We start from the raw sequence: 18,786 nt of genomic DNA, 5'->3' as shown, positions 1-18,786 counted from the left end.
GTTCAGCTTGAGGTGACTTAATTAGTCCTTGGAATCTTACGTTGACGATGGCACTTGAATGCTGCCCGCTGATTTTAATCCTGATTTATTTGAACAACCGTAGCGAACGGTTGATTTGATCGATTTTTTGTCGTTCAACAATAAGAACGTGATATTTGTCCAACGGAACTGTACGCAGTCAGCACACCAAGAAGCTCCGTGTCAGAAATGGCAGTTTCGCACGATAAATCATCACCAGCGTACGCGCTTGAACACATGCTGACTCGTGCGGGCGAGCTTTGCTCAAGGTCCGAACGTGAAGAGATGGATTTTTACACGGTGGGAAAATTCCATTATCTCCGGTGGCAGTTAATGAATTTCTGTCTCTTGTAAGCACCTAATTGTGCGTTGTTTAATCACTCGGAGAAGTACTCAAGAATTTCTATGATTAGTTGATGCTGTTGTTATTTAGGTGTTTGAAGATACTAACGACCTGTTTGTTTCGTTGTTTTTCCACAGATGAACCTCCGAACGGGGGCCTTTGTAGGCCTGCTTTGTATAGGGCTGGCATCGGCCCAGTTAAACTACCAGCCAGAGTTCCTCTCGGCTGGTCAGGGTTTCCGCTCAGCTTCGCAGTACCGAAGTAAATCAATTTCCAAACGTCAAGCTCCGGGTGGTGATGGTACTGATGTTATACCGCATGATCAAAAGAAACAAACTACTTTCTGGTGGGTTGCGCCAGACTCTCCTTTCAAGGCTACTAAAATCGGTGGCGGTGTGCAAACTCCTCCAGGAGCTGGAGAGGATGGGGCTGCTGGAGGAGCTGCCGGTGGAGTCGCAGGAGTTGCCGGAATAGCAGGTGCAGCTGGAGCAGCAGGACAGGCTGGAGGAGTAGCCACTGCAGGTCAAGCTGGAGCTTTTGGTGCAACAAGAACTTCACAATCAAGTTTTCAAGCTACTGCTTCTAGGACATTTGGGGCAGCTGGTGGACAAGCCGGTCAGGGTCCTCCTCCTCAGCCTGGTCAGTTCGGCGCTGGTGGCACTGCTACTTCGGTTCAGGCTACCGCATCTAGGACAGTCGGTACCCAGACCGGAGCAGCAGTAGGTCAAGGTCAAGCAGTTGGCGGTATCGGAGGTTTCGGTACCACCATCTCCAGGACTTCGACGGCTACCACCAGAACTTCGGGTGTTCAAGGCCAGGCTGGAGCATTCGGTCAAACCACCAATACACAAGGAGTTGGAACGAACACTGTGGCAGGCGGCACTCGTACCAATACGTTTACAGCTACTAATCAGGTCAGCTCGCAAGGTGTTATTCCGCCAGGACCACCCGGTCAACCAGGTCAACCAGGACAGCCAGCAGTTACCGGTGGAGTCAGAACTACCAGTACATTCCGCAAAACAACCGCCACAACAACAACTGGAGTTGCTCCAATTCCTGCTCCCGCGCCACCGCCACCAGTTTATACTAATACTAATACAGCTACTACTATCTCTAGAAACACTAATACAGCTACTACCATAACCAATACGCAACAGCAGCAGCCTCCGCCGCCTGGTACTTTCCAAACTAATACTAACACTGCTACAACTTCTACCTTCGGCGCCGCTACCAGGACCGATGTAACCGGTACAAGAACCGACCAAGGGCCGCCTCCTATCTCGCCAAGTAATTTAGCTTTCTCTACTAGGGCACCGTTTTTCAGACTACGGTTGAAAATCTAAGAGTCTAAGATGCTTCTTCCCCTAGGACGGTGTCTTACTGCTCTGTGCTCAACAAACGCTAGTCTGAGAACCGCTGACCTGCATCTGGTTTTGCTATCGTTTTGTTTTGTTTGTTACCAACTGTTGGTGCCTCCACTAACACCATTTTTTCTCGCCAACATTAGCATCAGGTATCGGAGGATCTAGCGTCACACGCACACAAGAAAATACCGGCGCCGGCATTAGCACACACACCATTACCAGCGGTGTCAACTTGCAGCCATTCTTCAAGAAGACCACCGTCACTTCACACGGCTACGACTATCCCGTTCCGACGACAGTGCCCTGCTACGAACCGAACAAGGTTTGCACACCCAACGAGTACTGCGTCAACGGACTCGTCCAGGAAAGCCAACTGAATCTGTTCAACACCAACAACCAGGTAAGCATCGGAACGATTATTCAAATGACGAACAATGACTATTATTGACGACCAATCTGAATCCGAGAAAATTGATTAATGTGTCCTCTCGCGTGAAGATTGCGAAGCATCGCAATGAGGATGGATTAATACGATCGTCTGGCTTGACATTCTGATCTGAAGCTGCTACCGCAAGCGAAAGGTCGTCCCGACCTAGTTGGAATGTGGTCCTCCTATCGCAAAGAAGAAGACAAGTCATTTATCGACTTTACTTCTTTACGGCGCAACGCCAACACTTGAAAACTAATAAAATTCAAGCCATCGGTTTCTCGTAGTACAGTCTCAATCACGTGTGCGATTCGAACTGAAGGAGTTATAAAAAATTGGCAACTTTTTGCACATGTTTATGACCAAACCTTCGCCCCAGGCTCAGAGCCAGGCACATCGTCACAAATATTGCTCGATCACCCATAGATGACCATTTTGGGCTCAACTTCGGTTGAACCTGTTTACCTGTTTGTTTGGCTGTGGATGCCTTCGGGCCGTTTGGCAATGGCAATCGATTGGTGTGAAATGACAAGTGCTCCGGCACCGGCTGCTAAACACACCGAGACAACAGAGGGAAAGATATGGAGAGTTCACCGGGCCACGGTGAGGCACTGCATGATGTTGACAATTTATTAAGACTCCCCCCGGGTGGTGGGTTATCTTTATTTTATCGCTGGACCATCATCAGCGGCATGGCTGGAGGACGAACATATGATTGCGGAATGTCATCGTGCGCAGCAGTAGTGGCCGTACGTGATTTGTTTTGTGACAGGTGATTTTGAGTGGGGGTAATGGAATTGTAATTTGGGTGAAGAACAATCTGCGGAAAAATGGTCAGCAGTTCAGAACACGACATTGATTTTATGAGAAGTTTTGAATTTATGAAGCCATATTTTGCAGATGAGTGAATCTGTTTGACTTCACTAAAATTGCTTCCGTAGATCCGTAGAATGAGCTGCTTACACTGCCTGAGTTTCTTTCAAGTGGACTATAAACAGCTCGAAAAAATCTGTGGAAATATAATCATCTAAGTACCGTAAGGAGCGTTAGGCTGATCTTACAGACTTTTTTATAGTTGTAAGTAAAGTGTATATTCTCTAAATACAATACCACGATGCTATTTTACTATTATTTGTCAAAATATTTTTTAACCTTCCAAAATAATTAGAAATTGTCTGAAAAAAAAAATTCACTCACCTCAAAGAGTTAAAAATTGCGAAAACTGTTCAAAAATGGCTGAATTCTTTGCAACCAACTACTCTTATGAATTCTTAAACATGTTTCCAATCATATGGCGAAATAAATTTCCCGAAAGAAATTTCACCCGCCAGTAACAAATATTGAAGAAAGCTTTGTTTTCAACATACTCCTTTTAAGCTTCACCATTGATCCACGTTTATGCCAATTATGACCGCTACACAGCAAAAAAATGTGTTTGAAATAGCAAATCATTCTTAACATTCATTGAGGGTATAAAACGAGACCTTTAACTGTTTCTCTGTTTATAGTAGGGTCTCAATGATAGATTAATTTGGTCGAGTTTTGCAGACTAGCTCTTTTTTCAAAGAATTAGTTTTATGGAAGCTTTGTTTGAAATTTTGAAATCTTTTTTTTAATGATTAGTAAAGAAAGCATAATTTTCAACATAATTGATATTTTTACAAAATGTATCCGTTTAAGGAGAAGATGATTCGATGCCAAACCTCAAATTTTCAAGGGCAAAAATCTGTTTAAGCTGAAAACTTAATCGATTTTGCTGACCAATCGATTAAGTTTTCATCTCAAACGGGTGTTCGGTTCTCCAGATTTGTGTTCTTAAAAAATTTTCAAGTTGAATTCAGTTTTCATAAACATATTTTGTACAAATTTAAAATGGAAAGAGTGCGCATATTTTAATCTATCTTTAATACAACAAATCTTTTAAGAAACTTATTGCTCTATTTAAAAATTTATAAAAATTTGTAGGTTGGCCAGATATTTCGGTACAAAAAGATGCATTAGGCATGGAGAAAACAGCATCTGGAATTGGACAACCATGTGTCCTCTTTCTGATTGATCCTACAATTGATCATTTTCAAATGACTCTTTGCCGAGTATTTTGTTGCACTTCGAGAGACTCGCCGGTCTGCTTTGATACCTTTTCTAAACAACGTAGTTCAGTGATTTCGGCGGAGGCAATTAGACGACTGGGCAATTGATCGGTGATTTGTTCACTACGGACGATATCTTGTAGATGGTTGTGACGTCATCGGGAGTCCTCTCGTTGCGATACACCCGGGGTTCGATGGGGTTGATGCATCGGGTTGGGCGTACTCGATGGGAGACCATCGATGCGCAGGACATGCCGGAGTACAAACATTCCATTAACTGTTTTGAAATTTCATTATACAACAATACTTACAGAGTTCAGAGGCCCTGGTGTCTCCGATCGTTGCGCAGTACCATTCTTCTGCGAAAAAGAGTCATCTGGGGTGTTTTCAGCTGGTTCGATTGTGGTTCTTTGCGATTCCGCGCCGATACTTCTCATCTGCTGCTGGACGTTTACTACCCGGATGTTGCCATCGTCTCCACGGAAAATGTAAGTGATCCTTCCGTATTTCCACATCAAAGGCGGAAGGTCATCTGCTTTCAGGTGTACCATCGATCCTGCTGCGAGGCGGAATGAATTTGAAGGTAATACCGGCACAGTGATTGACGATTTCCCCTTGATGTTGCTGGGAGTAAAATTGCTTGGCCAGTTCCTTCAACTCACGTGCTGCTCTTTTGAAGTTTGAAGTTAGAAGATGTCGTGCTGACAGGATGATAGGATGCTTTCTGTCTTCAGTGATGGTCGCATTTCTGAGTCAGCCTAATAGTCGGAGAATCCCGTCGACGAGAATCGGAGCAAGCATGCGAAGTTCAGAATTAGAATTAACTTCCCAAGCAACATTAGTAGCTGAACAACAGTTTATTCAGCTGTACTAATCTCTAGAGTAGTTTGTTCAACTCTTATTCCACTAAAATGCTTATGAGGTTGGCCCTGTTTACCCTACTTTTGATGGCGCCAATGTTACGCCAAATAACTCGATCCATGGCTGCTAACCTCCAGTTTGTCAATCGCCTCACACTTCCAAGATCCTGCTTCACTGGGTCAATCTACCTAGCTCGTTACGCTCGTCTTCATCTTGTACCAGCCGGATTCGAGGTGAACACAATTTTGCGGGTCCAGCATTCTCACAATCCGGCATTCCATGTCCCGCCCATCGTACCCTTCCAACTTTGGCGACTTGCTGGATACTGGGTTCACCGTAGAGTTGCGCATGCTCGTGGTTCATTCTTCTCCTCCATACGCCGTTCTCACATTCTCCGTCAATGGTCGTCCTAAGCACACGTCGTTCAAAATCTCCTAGCACTTACAGGTCCTCTTCGAGCATTGTTCACGTCTCATACCCGTAGAGGACTACCGGTCTTATCAGCGTCATCACGGAGGTGAAGTTTACCAGACCGCAAGGTCTTGTGGAGTCCGTAGTAAGCACGACTTCCGGTAATGAAACGTCTTCGAATTTCTCTCCTGCAGTTGTTTTCCGATGTTATCAATGATCCGAGGTAGACAAATTCGTCCACCACCTCGAATTCATCTCCGTCGATGATCACGCGTCTGCCAATGCGAGCTCTATCGCGCTCGGTTCCTCTAGTCAGCAGATATATCGTCTTCGACGTATTACCTTCAATCCAAACCGGTCTGCTTCAAGTTTCAGCCTGGTATACTGTTCAGAAACCAACTGGAACGTCCTTCCGACAATTTCCACGTCGTCAGTGATACAGATGAACTGGCTGGATTTATTGAAGATCGTGCCCCGCATGTTGAGGCTCGCATAGTACTCACATTCTAACTTGTCACTCTTTCTGTATATTGGGTATATTACTCCCTCCTGCCACTTCTCTGGTAGCTGTTCGGTGCAAATAAGTGGCCAACCTGTCCGGGCCCATTTTAATAAGTTCCGCTCCAATACCATCCTTTCCACCTGCTTTGTTGTTCTTGAGCTGTTTGATAGCATCCTGAACTTCACCTATTGTGGGAGTTGGCAAGTCTCCCTCATCCGCCGTACGGATGAAGCCTTTCCTCCTGCCGTAGTCTTGCTTCTCTGCGCCGTTCAGGTGTTCATCGTAGTGCCGCTTCCACCTTTCAATCACCTCCCGCTCGTCCGTCAAGATACCTCCATTCTTATCTCGGCACATTTCGGCTCGCGGCACAAAGCCTTTGCGGGATGCATTGAGTTTCTTGTAGCTGTCTTCGCTTCTGTTTATATCGTTTCCTCGTCTTATTCGTCACCGGGGGTGACCCATTTCGCATAAAGACGTTTCGCATAAGGACATTTCGCATACGGACGTTTGACATAATGGTAGTCTATGAGAGATTTGAAGGTATCTCTAAACGATATCTATTCCGAAACAGAACCAGAGAATGTCGAGAGAACTCTGGGAGCTTTATTCGTGATTACCGGCTATCTTGTACATTTACATTGTGTCTAGAGGTAGTAGTGACATTTGTGGTAAGGAAACTATCGACCCGCTGATCGGTTTCTAACCACTGTCGAATGAGACGATTGGCTTCTTCCGTTACTCTCATACCTTTTTCATCTGTCCCAAGTCGACCGGACTCATCGTCATACAATTTTAATCTTCAAACGAGGCCCATCGTTATATAAAGACAACGCTTGTTGCTTCATTCCATGGTGTCCAGATAAAAACCGCTTCTGGTTTTGTCCTCAAACTCGGCCACATTTTCCACGCCTCGATGGTCGAAATCAATCACTCAACTCCACACTTACGTACAAAACGAAACCACCGACCAATTTGAATGCCAGAGCACCTAGCTGGGGCCTTCTTTAGGCGAGTGGTTAGAGTCCGCGGCTACAAAGCAAAGCCATGCTGAAGGTGTCTGGATTCGATTCTCGGTCGGTCCAGCATCTTTTCGTGATGGAAATTTCCTTGACTTCCCTGGGCATAGAGTATCACCGTACCTGCCACACAATATACGAATGCAAAAATGGCAACTTTGGCAAAGAAAGCTCTCAGGTAATAACTGAGGAAGTGCTCATAAGAACACTGCGCTGAGTAGCCGGCACCGTCCCAGTGAGGAGGTTAATGTCAAGAAGAAGAAGCACCTAGCTACCAACCAAGTAGCCCACGCGGGATGGAAGTAAACGAAGCCACTATCTGATTCCTTGCAACAAAATTTGTTAAACTACTAACATAACGAATGAGATGGGTACTGCTATCACTAGTTTTGTACAAGAGAGTCATTGATATTGGGAGTAATTATTGCTCCTAATTCTATGGTGGCTTCAACAGGCGGCTTACGATATACCGTTTTGTCTCAAATTCCGAACAATCTCACATTCCGAACACTCGGTTTTTTCATGGCGATTTGCTTGAAATGTTTCGCTGAAATATGTCATCAAATTACTTGAAAATGGCAGTCGATTGCAATTCAATTTTACTTCTTCCAATTTATTTTATGCCTCGGGATTAGTGTTGATTCTTTAGTACGAGGTCAGTAAAACTAGCTCAGATAAATTTGTTTGCAAAATTATTCATTTGAATACGATTTATTCGTGCTGTTCGAAACTTGAGTCAAGGTGTTCGGAATATGAGACAGAATGACCACAGTGTTTGGCATTTGAATCAAAATGTTGTTTCATACTTTCACGTAAAAACAATACTAAACAAGTTTAAATAAACATTTTTATCAGCACACCCAGTTAGACTTTGCGAAGAAAATGAAATTTTCACAAACATCAGCTGATTTATGACTGTTAGATGCATTTGAAGTCACTGTTGGCCTGAAGTGTTCGGAATATGAGTCAAAACGGTAACAAGAACAGATTCTCCCGGTACCTAACCCAAAAGATAGATAAAGCAACTATGGATTGTTCGACTTGTAAAATTGATGTTCAAGTCCGATTGGAACAATAATACGTAGAGTGTTGCTAGCAAGTTGGTTTGATTTTCACATGATCCAGAATTTAGAAAAGTTAATTGGTAAAGTTTTATGCAGGTAATAGCTGTAATATCGTGTAGATAAAAATGCCCTTAAAGATAGTTTTAACCGATATCTTGAAATGTTGGGGAATTGATTTCCAAATGTGTTTTTCAATGGTACTTTAATTATACCTACATCATGCGGTAGGTAGATACGCAGATTTATTTTTATTTGTGCTAATTAGCAGAAAAGTTTGTCTCTGTTTCAACGTGGTCCATGTTCTGCACTATCATAATCGTGCCATGGTTCATGTTACATTTCCGTGCCAAATACAAACATAATTCATGCCATAGAGAATCCTTAATAAAACTATTAGTAAGCTGCATAGCCTGATCATGTACCATCGCTGTTCAACACCCTACTGGTCGGCCCTATCCCATCGCCATGTCAGCGCGAAAACCGCCTTCATTAAATAAACATATTTAACAATTATTTAACATAAGTACGCATATAAATTGAGCATGCATGGTTTGAATACTTGAGCTAGCGAACGCCCAGCAGATGCGATCCCTCACGTTTTCCACACACGGAGCAACATGGAACACAGCACGTTGCACGGTGGCTACTGCGCGATCATCGGCGGAGGTCCACCAACCACCAACCATACGTGATACCATCGCTATTTTAAACGAAACAGAATCTGATAGTGCACATGCAATCTGCAAAGCCAACCATCACCGACGAAGACCCGCGCAAATTGAGCATAGCCATAAAGATGATATTTGTTGCACACCTCTTGCCCCGGAACCCCGGTTCCAGCACGGTTCGAATGGGGGCCCATTCTTGTAGCGAAAAAAATATATATTCACTTAACAAATGATTTAAACGCGACTGCAAATGGCAAACCGTGTTTAACCTTTTTGCCGCGGCGATGGTGACCCGCTTCTTATCGCGCGGGTGTTCTTTGCGCAAATTAGCAATCAGGCGCCCACCCCGTTGCCACCCGGCCGAGTGGCGTTCTCTAAGGGTATGCGGTGTTTCGAACGATTTCATCAGAAAACCGTTCGAATTCCACAGAATTGAAAGAGGTAAAACTTTTGCTTTGTGACTTCGTTTCGTTTCGTCTAGCGGCAAAAAATATCTCCGAAATATTTCGGTAACACACGAACTAAAACGAAATTCCGCGGTATATCGAGTTGGATTTGTAAAAATATAAGAAACATTTTTTTTTATTTGAAGTTCTTTTTTGTCTACAATAAGTATATTTAGAGGTATACTAATATTGCATAAATTCTTGGAAGCAAGTTTTGCCCATAGTGAACCAAAAGTTCGAATTTAAGGGACAAAAGTTCGAGTCATATATTACCTCGCGGAAAAAAATGGAAATTGCTTAAAATTGCTTACCAGTTATAGCCATTAAGGTGGTTCAAAAAACGTTTTTTCTCCACACCGTTCATTCGATTCGAGATCAAATTCTGAGTTTCCTCCCAAAATAAGAACTTATTTGGGTGAAAACTAAGACTGCACAAGCCCTTCAAAGTTTGTATGGGCATTACTGTAAGAAAAGCAAGCAATTCATTCAATCGGTCATGCGGTTTGCCCACGTCCTCTTGAGGGTTAGAACAACACTGACTGTCAGCTAAAAGTTTTCGAAGACTGTTTTCAAATCGGACGTAGGGTTTCTATGATCGATTCAATGAATTGCTTGCTTCTCTCATAGTAAGCATTTTCAGTTTTAATTCAATTCAGCTCAAATTTGGAATGACGAGGACATTCAGAATTCGATCTATAATCGAATGAGCGATGTGGAGCAAAAACGAATCAATAGCCTTCCAAGGGGTCCCTAGAGTGTTCACAGAAATTTCAAAGGTTTCCAAGAAATTGTTAAAGCTTCTATTGGGCGTTTTAGAAAGTTCCTTGAGATTTCGTAGAGTTTCCAAGAAGTTGCCAAGAGGTCCCTAGAAGCTTTTTGAGCACTTTGAAAGTGGCTTTAAAAATGCTTTTCTGAACATCGAAAGGAGTCATCCGATTGTAAATTTAAACTTTTACAGTACTGTGTTCCGACATCGAAGTATGAAAATTCTGTAACTTCGTAATCGTTCTACTGCTTTCGATGAAATTCTCAGAAAGAATCATAAATCAGTTATATTTTCAAGCCACGCATCGAAAATGCTGAATCTGGTGGTGGTTTTGGTTTGGTTTGGGCCAAATTTGTAAGGGTACGTTCTTTTTTCGAAGAAACGATAACACAATTAAAATGAAATCTGTTATAAAAATAAAATCTACTCAAAATTTGTTGTACTTCTTCTTCTTTCTGGCGTTACGTCCCCACTGGGACAAAGCCTGCTTCTCAGATTAGTGTTCTTAGTTTAGTTTCTTTGCCTATTGACCATTTTTGCATATGTATATCGTGTGGCAGGTACGAAGATACTCTATGCCCTGGGAATCGAGAAAATTTCCTTTACGAAAAGATCCTCGACCAGCGGGATTCGAACCCACGACCCTCAGCATGGTCATGCTGAATAGCTGCGCGTTTACCGCTACGGCTATCCGGGCCCCTAAATTTGTTGTACTCGAAATCCAAATTAAAACAAAAATTGTTGATAATAATCTAAAAGCAATTTGAAACCGAATATTGTAACCAATATTGTTATAATTCAGTTATGAAAAATAACGCCATGAGTTATAGTTTTGTTTACTTCAAAACAGCGGTTTTCATATCGTGCTCCGCGAAGCACTTAGTGCTCTGCTAAGCCTCGACAGGTGCTTCACGACAGTTTTTGGAATTTGTACCAATGCCTTGAAATCGACATTCTTCATAAGGGCTTATGCATTGATCGATTTCTTTTCGTCGTTGCTCTTTTTGCATTATTGCTGAAAGATAGAGAATCACTACATCTTAATCTATAAACAAGAAATATTGCGAATTTCTTTAATTTGGTCAAGCTATGGGCGAGAAAAAGAGAATCAATGAAGAGATGTCGACCATGTCATATCAGTTAAGCCCTTATGAAGAAACAGTGTTGAAGTATCTTAACTTTTTGCTTTGAAACGCTTCAAATTATATCAAACCAAGCCATATCTAGAATTTTCAGAAGAATACATTTGAAGACCAAATAACGATTGGGCTGAAAATTTGATCGATATGTAAATCAAGAAAACAATCATCAAAAATTAAAAACCACTTTTTTCGTTGAAATAAAAAAAAAATGGCGAAAATCGTCATCACATTACAGATATCAAGTGCAATGCAATCATAGATTTTGTGAACATTGCTTAGATTTTGTGCCAAAAAAAAATCTCTTTTCTCTTTAAACCACTTTTATGTTGTCTAGATTTGCGCTCTTGAATATTTAGAGGTAGTTATAATTCATCTTCACCATATGATGTTTTGGACGTTATGGTGGATCCCGAAACACAGTTTTACGAGACTGATACACAGGGTATCGAACTTATATATATCTCGAATATTTTACCTAAACGTTCAACATTACGGCTAAAATTTTGAAATTGGAAGGCTAAAATTATTCTCAGAAGACGCGAAGTGAGACAGGGCACAAAACTTATTGTTCTTACAACGATTAAAACGAGTTAAAATTACCTCTCTATGCAACCGGTTTCGGGCTCAACCGGTCGGACATCGTCCCGTAACCTTATGAATGTTGTCGAAGTTCTTACGTTAGCACGAACCCCTAGAAATTGAGTTAAAATATTCTATCCTAGAAAACGTCCCTTACATATTGTATGTGATAAGTTAGCCTGCAAAATTGGGGTTTCTTGAATTTATTTTGGAAATGCACTTAAATCTGAAAAATCCAATTTTTCCCGACAGAATATTTGAAAGTTTCAGGATGTTAAAGTTTTGTTGGGATGCTTATCCTCGTATAAAAAAAATCTGGGGTATATGCAACTTCGATAATAATCGAAAATTTGGACATCGTGATATAAATAAGAAATAAATCTTGAATTACATCAATATTATGAATATTTTTGAGAGTACTGAACTTGTGCCTTATCCATTAAAAAATTATTAAAAAAATATGACGCTACCAAAACTTGTTTAGTTGTTCGATCCAACAGCAAAAGTGGGAAAATTTCCTAACCAAAGCAAAACTGCCATTTCAGGCAATGAATTTTGAAATATTTTATATCAAATAAAAAATATCAAATAAACCAAATCTTTTACAACATACTTAAATTTAAATAACGAAATAAAAACTAATGAAAGATTGACATTCATATATCAGACTTCACGATTATCGTGGAAGTAGTAGAGTCCATTAAAGTGTGTAAAAATCCAGATTTCGAACGGAGTGATTATGACGAACAGGTGCAAAAGTGCTCTACGAGCCAAAAATTTCAGTCTTTTTGGCTCGTAGAGCACTTTTGCACCTGTTCGTCATAATCACTCCTGCTTTAAAACATCGTGAGTTATAATTTTGTTAGAATTATAACATATTTTGCTTCAATCTTGTTTGATTAAGGCAAAGTAGGCCGTCATTGAAATTTGTACACGTCGTTGATGATTGATGTTAATTCATCTTACGATTTCGAATCAAAGAAAATCAGTTGGTTTTGCACTGACTCAGCTGAAAAAGTATCAGCGTACTTTATGCATGTTAGCGCGTACAGTGATACTTTTTTAAGTTAATATATACTATCAAGACTGAGTTTTATCACTTTGATATGCAAGCTGAAAAGTCATCATTGTTGCCAAAAGGAATGACGGGCTACTTTGCCTTAAAGTCAATTATGTTGTTATTATTATTATTTTAATTACTAACTACACAGCTAGAAATATGTTGTAAATTTTAGTTTATTTTCATGCATAAAAATAAACTGAAATGTCAACGACAAATCGCTCATTTTCCAATCGAATGCACTTTAAATTTACACGATCATGTAACATTTAAGCATCTTTAGTTGAAAATTAAACGTGATGCTGTAACAATAGATGAATTTAATTTACTTTTACTTTACTCTTCTGTTTACGCTACATTGAAATTTAAATATTTTTATCTGGGTAGTAATATTAGAAAAAGCACGTTTTTTCTAATAAAATGTTACCACTCTATTATAATTCACTGTTCGGGTGCTGGTGAGAAGCATTCAGGAATCTCGCAGAGTACTTAAGAACCTTTTGAGTAATATTAGGAACCTCTGTGAATACTTTGGGAGTTCTTGGAAACACGGTGGAAAACCTTTGCTCTTGATATTTTTTCAGGAAATAATTGAAGCTCAGAGGCCTTACTGGGTCCTTAAGAATCTTTTGAAAACACCTGAAAATTCAAAAATGATTTGACACTATTTGGGACTTTTAATTTATATTTTCTTGTCGAAATACTTAACCAACATAAAGTTGAATAAAGATATACATGAAATGTTGTTTACTTGTGCGAATTACAGCACACCCGCAATACACAGCGAATGAAATCATTTGGTTCACGAGCTTCCTCGTTTCCCATTTTCTGAGTTCATCAGTGCATTTTGTTTTGTTCCGTATACACGTAAAAAGATCATATATTAAGTCACATTGTATGCCAATTTTCATTTAATAAAATATGCTTATCTCGCCTCCACTTTTGTACGTATAAGGCTTTTTGACGTATTACATGGAATCTTTGCATATACACTACCCGCCATAAGTATGGAATCGCGTATTGCAACACTCATACTGAATATTGCAGCACCTTGAAAAGTTTAGCATCACCTAAAATGAATATTATCTCGTGATTCAGAGGGGCTAGATCAATATATTTTTGAGGTCATCTTTAACAATACGTCTTTCAGCCCCCGCAATTTTTTATTTCAGTTGAAGATACTTTTATCACTGGATTTTGGGTGATGCTAAACATAAAAGTGCTGCAATACTCTGTATTGCAACGATTCCATACTTATGGAGGGTAGTGTATAAGCATCGTATAACGCAAAAGGTAATTTCGTAATACATACATTTTGGTTGTTTGGGTGCTTTTGAAAGCCCTTGGGAATGATAATGAATCTTCGAGCTGTTTAGTAGAATACCTATAAGTAGATGAAAAAAACCGAAGACTTAGTCGAGTCTAGTACACGACACTGAAGACGGCCTTACAGTTGAGGTCGAAATACGCGTATCTGTCAAAGGATACAAACTCTAGTGGAATTAAATGGTATAGTACTAAATTCGATTTTTTTCATCTACCTTGGGAATGGTTAGCAACTCGATCCATACAATACCGGAAGGGAGTATAAGTTGATTTCGCATGCTTTAGGTAATGACATTCGCTTGACAAAACATGAAGCAATGAACGAGTAGTCGCTGCATCTATGATTAAAATTGAAAAAACATCTAGGGAAAATATTAGTTTTCTTTAATTTTTAACTTATAAATACATCTTTCAAACCCTAGTCAAGTCTTCGAATTCGTTTTACCTGTAAAGAAAACTGAGAGTGTAAAAAATGATGATAAGTTTATTTCGTGTTTCTGAAAATTTCGCTCATTTATGGACTTCGTATCGAGTTCAACGAAACTTTTTCATATTTTGTTTCAGCATACACGGTTAGAAATCAGACCCAAAATCATGATTATGCACTCTGATATCATGATTTCAGATTCATCATATGAAAATATACCATGATCCAGACTCATGATATCATGAGTCAGATTGCCGTAACGCAACACAAGCGTTATGTTTTTGTAGCTGATTGCTCGAAATCATGCATCGAATGCTCGAAAATTATAACTCGCGCATCCATTTATGATATATTTGTAGTTCGGTCAGTCAACCCGATAACATAAAAAAAAATGTCAGAGCGAGGTTCAAACCAAGAGCCTGACTTTACCATACTACCAATTTGTCATGTTGAATTGTGATACGAAAGCGCACCGCTTAGTGTTGTCACTCTGGATGCTACGCTTATGAAGAATCATGCTTATGACTCCAGGAACCATGATTTGTCTTCATGGCATAATCTTCTTCTTCTTCTTGGCATTACGTCCTCACTGGGATAAAGCCTGCTTCTCAGCTTAGTGTTCTTATGAGAACTTCCACAGTTATTAACTGAGAGCTTTCTTTGCAAAAATTGCCATTTTTGCATTCGTATATCGTGTGGCAGGTATGATTATTAGCCTGGGACACGGTTATATGAAACATTTAGATTCTCGCTCCAGTCCACTTTTTGGATTGCATTTAGGTCCCATAACAACTGTGCAAAATTTCAGCTCGATCGGTGAAACTATATTTTAGCGCCAGCCGTTCAAAGTTTGTATGGGATTTACTATGGGAAAACTTACTTTTGCAAAGAAAAATCGCCAGAGGTCGCCCATTGACCTCTATAAAAATTCTGAACACAAATCACGATAGGTATTTTTACGATGAACAACATTGTCAAAGACCGCAAAGCAATCCGATGGTTGTGAAAAAAGTTATTAAGCATGAACTAGTCTGAAATTTTGCTCGATTTTGTTGTTATTGTTATTCCTTTACGTGCTAATCAACGTCGCCTTGCCAATAGGTTTTCATAGAATAAATTTTTTCACAAGTGTCGGATTTTTTGCGGTCTTCTTTAATATTCTTCGTCGTTAAAATACCTTTACAAACCGTTAAAAAATCTGTGTTCAGAATTTTTATAGAGGTCAATGTGTGCCCTTTGGCGATTTTTCTTTGCAAAAGTAGGTTTTCCCATAGTAAATCCCATACAAACTTTGAACGGCTGGCGCTAAAATATAGTTTCACCGATCGAGCTGAAATTTTGCACAGTTGTTATGGGATCTAAATGCACTCCAAAAAGTGGACTGGAGCGAGAATCTAAGTTTTGTCCCACACTAATGATTATACTCTATGCCCAGGGAAGTCAAGGAAATTTCTAATACGAAAAGATCCTGGACCGACCGGGAATCAAACCCAGACACCTTCAGCATGGCTTTGCTTTATAGCCGCGGACGCTAACCACTCGGCTAAGGAAGACCCCATGACATGACATAATATCGAAGCCAATTTCTAAATTCCATGGCTTGTAAATCATGATTGGGGAATCAGATTTTTATCCGTGTAAACAATGTTGAAAGTTCCATGTATCATTTCGGTTCATATCGCCATGAAAACAATGCATATCGCATACCCTTATCGTTCTGGACGGTAGGTAAATTCTTGCTTGCACTATGCCAATGATGAGCATCAACATATGGCCATGCCTAGCCTGCTTGTAAATCTTGCAGCGTGCGAGGTCCAAGAAGACACGAATGGGGCTGCCTATGTTTACATGAAGTTGTTCATCTCCGTTGGAGATCGAGGAATCTAAGGGGGAGGGGGGCTACCGAAACTCTGTCGCTCGTTATAGGTTAATGTATGGAGATGTCGATCGAATACCATGGCTGAGGCAGATGAAATGCGATAGTCGGAATAAGGAAAGACGAATGTAAAATGTTTGCCCTTTTAATGGAGATCGATAGCTTTTTGAAGGGCAAATAAAATGAAGGTTCGCTTTGAATTTTTCTGAAATATATTCAAACCATGGATTTTACATATGGGAAAACAGGTATTTTGTGTCTCATCCGAAAAGTCTTGTTTTTTTTTATCAAGCAGGAAAAAAGTAGTCCTGAAAGTCAACTTTTACTATGGTTCTCTAATTCGATATCGAGATACAAAATATTGAGGAAGGAAGAGTTAACTGTAGTATAGTAAAGTAGTAAATTGGTTCAAAATCAAGTCAGAATACTAGGAAACACGCTGCAAAATATGATAATGGTACATTTATTGCATAGATGGCAATCCTCAAACACTCAATAATTGCTTTTGATGAACAACACAGAATACAAATTTATTTGAAAAATAAGTGGATCTGAGTTTAACTGCCTCTAATGGCTGCTCATCGCCACTCCGATCTTCCTAGTTAGCATACCATATGATTGCTACAAATCGATTCCAATTTGCAAAAATCTACAATAAAGCCACTCATATGCAGATAAATTTGTTATTCCTACGCCATTGGATCCATCAAATCAAACTGGTCGTTAGAGTCGCACCAGTCACGATGTCGCCATCTATCTATCTATCAGGTGCATGCCGGTTTCATCATGGCATTCCAAGGAAGTCGTAGTCATCTGCGTCACGGCCATTTTCGGGCGGTTGATTTATTCTTCAAGAACAAAATTGTCATTCATCAAGCGTGGGGATAGAAGCATCACTCGGAGCGGACGAATGCTGATTGCTTCATCCGAACAACCTGCCAAATGCATTGGCTGCGGTCGAATTCTTCTGGCGTATAATCAGTGTTGTTGTCGATGAAGTTTGTTTTAGAATATATTAATACTAATCTGTTGAACGATTTCATCTGCGTGAGATACATAATAAATCAAAAGCGCGCTCGTTTGGTAAAATTGATACAAGCTTACATTGTCTTTGACTCATTGTTATTACCGAGATCTTATGCTTTAATAAAATTGTGTAAGTAAGGTGGGTCAAAAGTCAAAGGGGACATATTTTCTTCTTAAGATTTCTAGCTCAATTTAAAACAAATGATATAAATATCATAGAGATTCAAATGCTATTCAAGTAATAGATTTTCATGCAATTCATTATCCAAAAGGAATGAGAATTGGAAAAGTTATGATTAATAGTTGTTGACAGGAGAATTGTAATTTTCGGTCAAACTTTTATTGCATGGAACTAAATGAAACATTTTAGTCAACTTTTTATGTAAGGGTGTAGCTAAGACTAAAAAAAACATTTGCTTTGAATTGAGTTAGAAATTTGAAACTCAAACTTTTGCCCCACCTTCCTCTTACTGAAAACTAGGCAATCAGAACTTTCAACCTTTCAAACTTTTCGGCTGAAACAAACAAGTTACGCAAAATTTGCTCATTTCCGCTCAACACAGCCACCTCATCGTGACCCTCGCACTTGTCCGTGCGAAATTTTATCTATTTATCACATATAGATATTCCTCGCATCATCGGCATTTGGCCGGCAAGCTTTTGTACTGCGAAGTAGGTAGAATGCTTTATGGCTTTCGATCGGATTCGAAAACGGGTTTGGTTTTCACTTTTTATCCATCGGATTAAAATTCACCGGACGGCGGCGATAACGATGACCGTGCTATGCGCACAAGAGATCGATGGCGTTGGCCTTTTGTGACATTGGACGCTTCCTCATATCGTTGCCAGAACACTTAGGGCGGATAAGAGTGTGGGACGTTGGGACTAGGGTGGTTTAAATTGTGGAAAAGTTTTATTTTTTAAATTATTTTTATAAATTCAATATGGTACATTGATCTTACTTACGATGCTTAGGATGAACATAGAGGCCTGTTAAATTTTTACCTGGAGTGGACTTGAAGGTGGTCCAAAGACGTTGTAGGAACCAAAATACTTCTAACACCTGTAGAACTATAATATCCTTGTGGATGCTAGTATGAATTGATGAGCTTTTTATAATAAACTTTCTCTAATATGCTCTGAAGAATGAGTTTTCACTATGAAATTATATGATAGAATTTTAATTACATAAGTATTGACGAGTTAGAAACATTTTTAAAAATTTATTCACAGCCATTTCAAAACAAATATAAATACATCATTTTGGAGACTCCTTTAAATCACCACTAGAAAATCTGTAAATTTGACAGTATTCTAGTTTATTGCAGGAATTGTAAGGAAGACATGGGAGATTTGGTTTTAAAACTTTTCTGT

General features: G+C 39.9%; 1 protein-coding gene across 3 annotated transcripts in view; it reads left to right on the top strand.

The window, feature by feature from the left end:
* Positions 1 to 18,786, top strand: part of LOC5564903 (mucin-5AC) — a 138,626-nt gene that overhangs the window by 21,842 nt on the left and 97,998 nt on the right. For 2 of the 3 annotated variants that reach the window (XM_021846480.1, XM_021846481.1), the window contains exons 2-3: positions 499 to 1,648; positions 1,869 to 2,125. In XM_021846480.1, the coding sequence (XP_021702172.1) occupies positions 499 to 1,648; positions 1,869 to 2,125 (1,407 nt within the window). The remainder of the gene's footprint in view (positions 1 to 498; positions 1,649 to 1,868; positions 2,126 to 18,786) is intronic. The other variant, XM_021846482.1, reaches the window with a different exon arrangement.

Source organism: Aedes aegypti, chromosome 2 (assembly GCF_002204515.2).
Source record: "Aedes aegypti strain LVP_AGWG chromosome 2, AaegL5.0 Primary Assembly, whole genome shotgun sequence".
In the NCBI taxonomy this organism is placed as follows: domain Eukaryota; kingdom Metazoa; phylum Arthropoda; class Insecta; order Diptera; family Culicidae; genus Aedes; species Aedes aegypti.
This window is presented reverse-complemented; position numbering and strand designations above follow the sequence as displayed.